The sequence below is a fragment of the Cryptomeria japonica genome, chromosome 5 (genome assembly GCF_030272615.1).
Source record: "Cryptomeria japonica chromosome 5, Sugi_1.0, whole genome shotgun sequence".
In the NCBI taxonomy this organism is placed as follows: domain Eukaryota; kingdom Viridiplantae; phylum Streptophyta; class Pinopsida; order Cupressales; family Cupressaceae; genus Cryptomeria; species Cryptomeria japonica.
In genome coordinates, this window is record NC_081409.1 from 90,215,317 (window position 1) to 90,227,016 (window position 11,700).

The window sequence follows — 11,700 nt, forward strand, 5'->3', positions numbered from 1 at the left end:
AGTAGCTAGACTGTGCGTAGAAGATAGATCTCAAGATTCAAGGTCCTAGTTGTGACCTATTTTGTATGTTCTACTAGGCCTGTGAGCCGGTATGTTGTAACCCGGTTGTTATTGGTTGGATGTAATCAATTTTAATGAAATAAAACAAATTATTTTGCATTACCTCCATCATATCTTTGTGTTTCCGTTGTGTTTACTCTTGCTAACCAGTCCAGATTGATCTCTTTGGGGTCCCTCCTCACCGGTGATTGCTTCAATTTATGTGGAAACCTAGAAGGGAAAAACGTTGGTGAGAATAACTACTTGGATCTACTGCCAAAATCCAAACTCATAAAGTAAATGAAGAACTTACATATATTTTAACCACCAACCCACAAGAATTATAATCTATGATGAAGACACCAATCCCCAATCAAATTTATAGACATCAACCTACATGATACACCAATCCTCTAATCCAAGAACTAAGAACCAACTCAAATGATGAGACACAAACCTTAATTACAAAAATTATATGAAAGATATGTCATGTGCACCTTCATGCCTTAATCTTCAACATCCCCCTAATCTAATTAGCTAAAAGTCTCACAATGTGCATAATATTTTCATTTCAAGTCATACACATACACAAATTGAGTAGACAACTTGCACAATTTTTTTCATGGTTATTAGTCTTATTTACATTCACACTAAATTTGGAATTAATCCAATTAAAAATATATATGCATCCTACACGAGTTACAACCACAAGTCAACCTAAAACTTATTACAACCTCTCCAAATCGGCCATATGAATAAACCTTAAGCCAAATGTGTAATAGACCCAATCCAAAAGCCAACATGTTACACCAACAATGGGAACATGGTATGCCATACCCAATAATGACTCAATTAGTTTGAAACAACCACCATATGATTCATCCAACTAGCACACAATGCAATACTCTGGTGCATTCATCATGAACATTAGTACAAACTGTGAACTAGCATAGTGAACATTTTATCACTTGTATCTTTCTATTGGATTAACTTATCCTTTGAAACTTTAGAATCTCATACATCATATGCATCTTTAATTTAGTTCCAAACTACAAGCCATAAATCTATATTGCAATAGAATGGGATACTAAATACTGAGACAATATAGCTAGGTGCACATACTATGTTTGGGCCATAGACCTCATAGACCTACCATATAAATTTCTAGAGACCAAAACACATGCTAGATAGTTAGAAACTACTTCAATAATAGAGAATAATGATAACATTGAGAGATCTATAAAACATGATTGGCTATGTCCTTTAGATGTTTTGCACAAGTTGAATGACAAAAGCAATTAAACCTACAACAAACTCCAAGAACCTTGGCATCAATGACAACATTGATTCAACCTTTGACATTACTGACAACACTCCAAAATTTATGTAATTATGTTTATATAAAGAACATATATTTTTCTAGTAAGCAATTGGTGGCTTTGCAAGTATCTTTTATGCTCTATTGGAACCTAGTCAATAGGACAACCAAACAACATACCTACTAATTTATTTTTCTTTCAACCTACCAATGCAAATACAAGTCCTTTGAGGTTAATACCTTCAATAAGGGGGACATTTTTTGTTCCAACTTGTTGGTGTGTGAGAAAACACACCAACACAAGGGAGACCTATGCTATTATATGAGCACTTGAAACATGAGGAGAGTGTAGGTGTAGGTTTTGACCAATGGGGATATAGTTCAAAGCATGTTTCCAAGGGTTTTTTATAAAAGAATTTATATTTACTAATTTTTCCTCACTTAAAATCCAACTTGAAGCGACCTACCTTGGAGATTCTTTTAAAACCACATTGAGATATTCCAAAAGGAACATGAATCTAATTCAAAACTTGTCCATATCCTTTGCCTCATGAATATGTTATTGGAGAAGAGTATTTCTATGAGGAGAACTCTGCCACATAATTTAATGCAAGTATTATTCCCATATTGATTTCAAACCAAATTTAATACTTTCACCCAATTTGTTGGAGTTGGAAATGGACTTTTGTGACCTATTTAATATAAGTACACAATTAAAAACTCTTTGTGAGGGTTGGAGGCTTACATTTCTATATGTAATTGCTAGAATTTTAACTAATTTTCTCTTAATTTTGAAGTTTCCCAAACAAATGAGCTACAATATTATGATTGGAATTCTAATAATTCAACTACGTATGATGAATTTTAGAATCTACTCATTAAAAGATCATCTAAATTGGAGGCTCTAAAGGATTATGTATATTATTCGTATGTGAGTAGAATATTTTTGTTCATTATTTTTCTTGATCTCATATCCTTAGACATCTACATCTCTTTGTGTTAGTAATTGTGTAAAACATTGATGAAGCAAAGTGAGTTTCTTGGAGTCTTATCTTCTCGATAGGGTTAGAATTAACATCTTATTCACTTATTTTCCTCTCAAACATTTAACCTTTTGCAATTTTTTAATTGTGGTTAAGTTAGGATTATATTTAAGATCTTAGTTGTGATATAAATTTATAATATTATGTTGTTCATGTTTTTAAGTGTGTGGTTTTACATTATGAAAGTGATATATGAATGTAAAAAATTGTCAAATTAGCTAGTTAGGAATGCTATTTAAAAAAAATTCTAACTATCTTATGCAATAAGTGACTTTTTTTTTTCTAAATTCGTTTTGTTACACCATAGGCCCCATGAATTGGAACAAAAAATTACAATGACCAGTGAGATATCTTACATGATCATGACTTGGTGATATACATTTTGGGCTTATCAAGTTTCCTTCAAGAAATTGATTTTGTTTTGAAGAGGTGAAACACACATGTTCACCTAAGTTGGCAAGTATGCCAAACCACCCATCAACAACACCTTCAATTGAAGGACCTTTGATTAGAGGCCCTTCACTAGAACACGACTTTCAATCAAATGCCCTTCATTAGTAGGCCATATTTATATTAAATAGTGTTGAAAGACATAGAGACTTTCAATAAAAGGTGGCACAACATTGAATAGCTAGGACCTTCAAATGAATATAAATAATCCCATGATGATGTCCCAAGTTTTTTATATGTTGTAAAACATCTTATATTTAAAAAAAACCACAAACAAGATAGGGCTTTATGCTTCTAGTTTGAATGGAGGATACCACTACTAATACCAACATAACTTAAATTTTGTTTATCTCTCCCACACCATTGTATAAGTTAACTAGATCATAACCATGATTATGTCACAATTCTACTAGGTTAGGGTGCACAATTGTAGTCTAGCTAACTAGGACACACACACGCACTTACCGTTACAAAACTTTGAGTCATCAAAACATGCATATATAGACTAGAATCGATAACACAATAACAAACTACTTATAAAACCACATAATTATAATAATTGTGGCAAATATTGAATGAATTTATACACATGGATATTTTGCTAACTTTCCATTACACACATCATTGTTAACTTAGTGTTGCATTAATATATTCTAACAATGCATATAACATAATGAGAGTTCTAGAATCAGCCAATCCAAGGGGTCCTTAATTCTGAAAACATCCCTATTGGATCTTTTATTTGGAATAGCATTATTAAATCCATAAAAGTGGCCAAAGCTGGAGCTGGTTGGGTCCTAGGAAAAGGCGACATAATAAGGTTTTGGGAGGACCCTTGGATGAAGAATGAAGCTCTTTATGATCAAGACAATAGTCAAGGTATTGAGGAATGTAAAAGGAGGTTTGGGCTTATGGTGTGTGACTACTGGAAGGAAGACAAATGGGTGAGGCTTGATGTTATTCACTCTGGTTTTGCCTTACTCCAAAAGGAGTTGTTGTCCTTTTCCCCTAACAAAGACTATGATGATGTTTATCTATTGAAGAGTAATCCTAGAGGTGAATTTATGGTTGCCTCTGCTACATAAACACTTTTTCTCAGACCAGTAATCCCATTTGGAGTAAAGTTTGGAATAGCATTCTGATCCCTAAAGTCAATATTTTCTTTTGGCTTGCTACTCATAATAGTACCCTTACTCTTGACAACTTGGTCTGAAGAGGTTTCAAATTACCTAACAGATGCAAGCTATGCCAGAAAGAGGAAGAATCAGTTGATCACCTCTTCTTTCACTGTTCCTTTACCTGGGAAATTTGGTGTAAGATGTGGGAGAAATGGAAAGTTAATTGGGTTATGAATAAGAGTATCAAGGATATTATTTGGCAATGGAACTTCCCCAACAAATGCTAGCTTATCAGGAACCTTTGGTCTTTGACCCTCCCCATGATTTGGTGGGGCATATGGAAAGAAAGAAATAATAGAATATTTAGGGAAGCTAAGTGTAACTCTCAGGTGGTTTTTGAAAAAATCTGTAGGGCTATAAAAGAGAACATCAATATTCCTCACAAGAAGAAGAAGCAATGGTTTGTTATTGATGTGAATGAAATGGAAAAAGAAATCCTCACTGAATGGAATCTAATACGTAAAGTCTACAGATCTAACAATAAGAATAGGAGAGATAATATTGTTTGGCGCTTTCCTGATCATGATTGGATAAAGGTGAATTTCGATGGGGCGGCCAAGGGCAACCCTGGGAAGTCTGGTGGTGGAGGAGCTATTAGAAATGCTCAAGGAATATGCATTGCTTTTTTTGCCTCTCCTTTTGGGGTCCAAAATAATCATGTGGCTGAAGCTTTGGCCATGTTAAAAAGCCTCCAGCTTGCTCAGGGATTCAAATTCAAAAAAATCTAGCTCGAAGGGGACTCCTTAAACATCATCCAAGCCCTCAAAGGTACAAGCTCTATCTCATGGAATATTACTAACTTAGTTAAAAGTGCTAAATATTTGTTAAATAACTATGTTAGCATAAGCATAACTCATACTCTAAGAGAAGGCAACAAGGTTGTGGATCTCTTAGCAAATGAAGGGGTCAATTTAGAGAATGATGTTAAATATATTGGAGAAACTCATTGTAAAAGGGAGGTGAAAGAGCAATTATATTTTGATTGTATCAATGGGTCAAGTTAATATCATGATTATATTGTGGGGAACGAAATCCAAAGATAGATTTTGGGGGTGGATTAATTGCCAGTTAATGAGTGCTTTTTGGTATCATTTCCATGATCATATGCGTGAGGAAGATTATAATCATAATTGCTGGGTTTGTGTGGCCATAAACACAAGTTTCAAAACAACAAAAGAGTCTCTATTTTGTAACTCCAGAATTTACAAGCATTTGGGGTTTCATTTGTGGACTGTGAATTATAGTTGTTGGTTCTTCTACCTGGAGTTCAAAATGGGTGGTAATTTAAATAGGAACGAGCCCCCAGGATGCGAAAATTGGAAGAGTGAACGAAAAGTCTGGAGAAGACTTCACAGACATGGCTTTACTGACTATATGGAAAAGCTTCATGAAAGCAAAAATTCTATTTCTCACAATTTTGCCAGAGGTTGGAGTAACAACAGAGTCACCCTGTTCGGGGAGATATGGCAAATTGATGAGAACTTGGTCATCAAGGTCATAGGTCTCCAGAAGGAAGGCACCAAATTCTACAGGGATAGGAAGCATGCAACTGAAGCGTTCAAAAGCTTCCCGAAATCGGAGGATGAGAAAGGCAAGCTTGTGAAGAAAGATAACATTTCCTATTACATTCCCCAGCAGGTAAAGCCCTTTTGGCAAAAAGTTTTAAGGGTTTTAATGGAGTATTTAACTGTTGACAGTAGATTTACAAAAATATATAATTATCACTTTGCTATTTTGAACCACTTCCATCATGGGGTCAAAATATCCCTGCCTTTCTACTTAGCATCCTCTCTGAATGAGAGTCTTGTTGACCACGCTAAAAAGCCTAACTCTTACCCTATAGCCCACCAGGGTCTTATATTGCTCATTTATGAACATTTGAAGGACAAGGCTAGGGCGACCAAAGATGACCCTTTGATAAAAAATGCTCATATCTCTTAGAGTGGCAAAGATTCGGATGAGGATGAGGATTAGCCTAATGCCTCAACCCACAAAAAAAGGAGAGCGGACACAAATAATGTGCAGATGGAGGTGCACTGTGATGTGGAGGAGGAAAAGGGTAAGGACTTTGAAATTGATATGGAGTATGAAAAGGATGAGAACATTGGTGAAGAGGATGAAGGGGGTAACTCTAAAAACCCTCAATCTAACCCTATGGGCTTGGACAGCAGAAATGTTGCTCTGAATTATAAGGAGGATGACAACCCTAACTCTATGGGCACTGAACAGGGTAGGGATTCTGCGAACACCATCTTGAATACCACCCGTAACTATACTCTGGAGTCTTTCAACTTCCAAAAATGGGTTGTCGACAACATTACTAGCATGCAAAGTAAACAGAGGGAGTTGGAAAACAAGATTAATAAGTTGATTAAGGAATCTGGGAAAAAGAATGATGAGACTGAAACCAGTGAAGCTAAAGAGGAAATCGAGATGGAGGATTGGCTAGAAAAAGATTTGATCAAAGGGGATTTGAAACACCTAGAGGATGTTATAAGAACTTTGAAAGAATAGGCTGAAGAGGATAAAGACAACATCAACACCCGAGTTACCCGTACCAAGAAGGCTCTGAAAAACTTTATAAACCATAGTCTCCAGGTCCTTAAAGTCTCATCACAGAAAATGAATGCTTTGGTGGATCATCTGGAAAGGAAAAATTGGGATAAGAATATGGTTATCATTGATGATATTCCAACTTCCAGCACCACCCACCAGACTCCCAGGTGCAGAACAAGGCAGAACACTACTGGGATGGAGATCAATGCGAAAGATAGCCAGCTGAGAGAGGAAAGCAATGACCTAAGGGAAGTGGCCAAGGTGATGATGCTCTTGGTTCAGAATGCTAAGGAATCTATTAAAGTTTTCAATTAATTTGTAATGTTGGGTTCGGAGCCAACTCCTTGTTGGCTTCTTGCTGTCTTTTTCTTAGCTGCTGGGTTTTGTGCTGGTTTTTTGCAGCTGTTTTGTTTCATCTCTTTCATGATCATCTTTCGAAATGTAATCGGGTTTCGGGTCCCCTAAAACCTGTTTTTACTTAATCAAAAACATAATGAGAGTTCTAAACTTTGAAACATGCCTTGGGTGAGAAGGTAGTATGTAGGTTGTCATGCAAGTTACAAAATTATTGACCATAATGTAATGCACATGATAACAAATCATTACTAAGGATTACCAATATAGACATAGTTGACATGTCCTCCCCGTTTCAACTCCAAAAAAGTATGTCAAGGGTTGATAACAACAAGCTTTAGCTATACAAATGCTAATGAACGATTCTATATATATGAATTCATTTCAGTGCATTAATGTAAGTGTCCCTAAGACAATATGCAAACAATATTTTTTTCATATTTGATAGTGATAAATGAATGCAATTGCATGCCTTTAAATAAATAGACAACAATAATTCATTGCAGCACATGTTTAGTTCGCTGATGATGGCTAGCGCAATGGCCAAGAGTTGGCTCAATTTCAATTTGAATTTTGGAACTTTAAGGGTGAGATCCATAAATGCAGGAACAATCCTATGTCTATGAAATGACTTCTAGGACATGTAAAATATCAAAGTAAGGTACATAATGAATATATGAAGATTAGTACATGAGTGGACATAACTAATGTGTTATTTAAGATAATGTATCAAAATGTGTACATACGAACAAAATGAATTATAAAGATACGAGAATGTGTATTAATAGACAAACAATGAATACACAAATATATAAACTTAAATTAAATAGATACACCAATATATGTATGGTTGGAGATTGAATCATACATTTTAATTGTTGACGAGTTTGATAACATAGAAAACTTACTTAGCTGCCCTACTAAGCATAGTAAAAAGTGGTTGGAGATTTAATCATACATTTTAATTGTTGTCGAGTTTGATAACATAGAAAACTTACTTAGCTGACCTACTAAGCATAGCAAAAAGTAATTAAAACATTGGTTTTTTATACACTTTAGCACGCAATAGCTAATCTCCATACAAAACGACATAATAAGACATGTCTTTACCATCATGCCATATACTGATGGGGAACATAATGATATAATGATGGAGACCAAAACAACAGAAGAACTATTTTGTGACAGAAGAACAGACGAAAACAAGAAAGAAACTATTTTGTATGGAGTATAGCCACATCCCTTTAGCAACCGCCCCCTTTTCCCGGTTGTTTAGATTTTAAGCAGCGACGCTTGTTCTTCTTCTCTGCTTCATCGTCTACTTCATCGTCTTCTTCATCATCATACTTGTACTCTTCTGCCATAGTAGATGCCACTTGTTCATTAATGCTGCACAAATTGGGGCCGTGCCAAGCTTTAGCAGGAAGAGTGCTGCCAAAGTAGAAAGTGTAGGGTACGCTCAGATTTTTACCGCTGACTGTTGCATTCCGAGGTTTCCAACCATTTTCGCCATCGACCATAAAATTGAGGAGACAGACATTACCCTTTAGACAGGGACCATCAAAATTGAAACTATCAGTTTTGCCAGGATTAAAGAATTTTTCTGGGTTTTTCTCATTGAGATGCTTTTTTGTTACGTCTCCTCCATTTCTGTCCTGAAGCTTCACATGCACTGGATCTTTCGTCCCTGGATCATCTAAAAATGGCAATTTCCGCTTCGTTCTCACTTCCAATGTATATGAGCACATTTCCTGTATACCCTTACAGGAATAGCATTAGTAACTATAATTTAACATGCGAAAATTTAAATCAACAATCAGTAATCAAATGCTGAAGGAATTTAGTTTTCTTATGTTAAAATCTCTACCAGGGCACATTGATTTGTATATAATTACTATAATTTTTTGTTGAGATTTTTTCTCAGTTTATATTATATTCCTGTTTCTTGAAAAGCAGTATTTTTAAAATAAAACTATCCTTTTTAAAAAATCTAAAAATCATGAGAAACTTAGTTAAGCCCTCCTTAGGACCAGAGCCTCATCAATTATGCTTTCAAGGCCAAATTACATTCTGTCTAAATTGTGAACTTACATGTACAAGCATTTGGCCCATTTACAAACTAATTTCAACCACAGTCAAAATTGTATAATGTATGATTTGTTTAAGCACTGATAGGCTCAAGCCACAGAAAGTAAGTCATAGTGATTCTAGAATGTTAATGTGTTAGAAATGAATTACAATTGGATAAAGGAAGAATATCAGTTATTGTTCATGTTTCAATTTATGTTCATTGGATGGATTTTGTTAAAAGCTTATTAAAAAATATCTAGTGGGTCAATAACAGCCCATTTTCTGAAAAAAATGTTAGTAATTAGATCAATTGTGCAACTTTATTGATACCAAAAGTGCATGGTTATTGGAGCATTTGCATAAGTATTGAATCAATTGTATAGATTTTTCGGTTGGACAATAGAGAATATGTTTCAGATGGCACTTTGAAATGGCCACTTTAGGACCTGCATGCATGTCGGATTCCACAGCATTTGTCTTTACTACCCAGAAGCCAGAACAATAGCTATAAGCAGTTAAGTCACATATAAAGACAAATAAAAAGCTCGAAATCTGATGTACCATTTAGTATCTTATTGTGCACAAAGTTAGCTATAATGGCTACTGGTGCTCTTTCCTAGAAGATGGACTGATCATCAAGAAGGTTCGTAATTCAATAATAGAGCACTATAGCTGCAAAATAGGAAGTCGTAGATTCAACTCTCATATGATCCATGAAAAGTTTAACATGATAATCGAAATCCAGATCAGCTGAGCCAGGTCAAGTTAGGATCCTTGAGCACCTATGGTGTGACTTAAAGAAGAATATTTATGTTAGAAACTCAGTCACTCCTGAACTGAAGATGAACTGGTCACCTAGTTCAAATGAACTGGTCACCAAAAAGATTAGTAGGAAAAGTTCCACAACAAATGAAAGCTCCTAAGTTTGACTTTTAACTGATCCATGAAAAATTTAACATAATGATTGTTTAAATAACAAAAAGAAATTTTTTTTATCTAATGAATAAAATACATATTAAATATAGTAATACGAATAAACAGGGGTTGGTGTCAGAAAGAACGCTTGAATGGAGAAGGATTGCAGGTTGTTAGAAGACAGATTGAGATGATAGAAAATCCCCAGAGCGGGCTGCAATCAGAAATAATTCAAGCAAAAAATATATAGACAACAGAAACATATGGAGAAAGGACTGATGCTACACAGTCTGGCTAGGATGAGCATAATGTTGATAGAAAGTGGGAATCCTTAACTTGCAAACAGAGAAAATGTGCTCTAATATAAAGATGTACAGGCCTTATATGATGAGGGGTTGTTAGTCTTCTTCATTACAAATAGTCTTCGGAGAGACAGTTCAGTAAATCCTTACAAATAATTTCTCTCAAAAGTCTTACAATTAAGTATCATAGAACCTACAGTCTCGTAAACAGTAAATTTCAGAAGCCATAGTTACTTCAAAGCTCAAAAGACTAGTGAGCAACTAACTTCTCTATATAAACACGTAGAAACTATTTTAGCCTAAAGATTGATGCTCGCCTCATTTCATTACCCAAAATTTAATAAAGTGGTCTTGAAGGATAAAAAGTATAGTAATGTCTAATGGAACCCAAAAAAGTCATAATAAAAGCAGAGAGCATAGAAATTAACACAACCTTTTGGGTAGCAGCGATGGGTTGCAGTGGAACAAAATTCAGAAGAAGAAATACCATGAATTCAAACAAGACCAGCTTCCATGCCACAGGTGTCATTGCCATTGTGCAGACCAAGAATCAGAGATGCAGAGATCGGTTTGATAAAAGCTGTTCATAATCCGCCTAAAAAGATTCTCTGCAGGAATAAGAACAAAATAAAGGTAACTTATCAATGATCATGAAAGAAAGGCAAAGGAAAAAACTAGACATGAAAGTGCTTGTTATGACCCACTTCCTCTGTCAGTGATATGACCCAGTCATTTGTGAGCCATGGCATCTGATTACCTTTTTGATAATGTCAAAATATGACATAAATAACTTAATAAAAATCTATCAAGAAGAATACGGAGCACTTACCTGCACATGGGATCCATTAGCTGTAGAGCAAAGTATTGAAAGCATGATGTACGTACTGGTCTTTAGCAAAATAATATGGTTGAGGAAAAGGATTGTTATCTGCTACAGGGGGCTAATAGTAATACCTCCCATGCGAAACATGCAAGGTGTGAATGGGACTGGTGGGGCACATCATTCACCTTTCCCTGCAACTCAGCTACAAATTTTCTATCACTCACAGTAGTACAAGTCATAGCTTATTAGTCCACTTGATCCCTCCTATAATTTGTAAAGAGCTTATAATTAGTAGTAGCAGGAAGCGTCTACCAGCATTCTATTTAGCATGGGTTAGGAAGGAGATATTTTGAATTTTTTTTAAGGGTCTTTTGTAATCTGTGTTAAATCACAGGTGTAGTAGCAACATCACCTCTTGTACCTTGAATAAAAATATAATCATATATAAAAATTTATGCTAAGAAGTATTATGTATAAAATTGTGTGAGAAATAGATTGTTAGATCTTAATTTTTAAGATATACAATCACTTTAAATTCTGATTTAAATTTAATTAAATGATGAATAATGTAAAAATTACATCTCAATTAATAAAAGCTAATAGTGAAACATCGGAAACGATAAGAGGTGTTTGGTTATTTTACATATAATAT

At 34.9% G+C, this 11,700-nt stretch overlaps 1 protein-coding gene across 3 annotated transcripts; it reads right to left on the reverse strand.

Moving 5' to 3' along the window:
- Window positions 1-7,779: 7,779 nt before the first annotated feature.
- LOC131054717 (uncharacterized) lies at window positions 7,780-11,170 on the reverse strand. Of its 3 annotated transcripts, none has more exons than XM_057989290.2 (3): window positions 11,055-11,170; window positions 10,659-10,833; window positions 7,780-8,689 (listed from the first exon to the last, which is right to left on the reverse strand). In XM_057989290.2, exons 2-3 carry the CDS (start codon window positions 10,758-10,760, stop codon window positions 8,183-8,185), a joined length of 609 nt encoding a protein of 202 aa, XP_057845273.2. In that variant the 5' UTR covers window positions 10,761-10,833; window positions 11,055-11,170; the 3' UTR covers window positions 7,780-8,182. The 3 variants fall into 3 exon arrangements, with proteins under 3 accessions (XP_057845273.2, XP_057845271.2, XP_057845270.2); XM_057989288.2 differs by having other exon boundaries at window positions 10,930-11,056; XM_057989287.2 differs by lacking the exon at window positions 11,055-11,170 and having other exon boundaries at window positions 10,659-10,916.
- Between the last annotated feature and the right edge of the window lie 530 nt (window positions 11,171-11,700).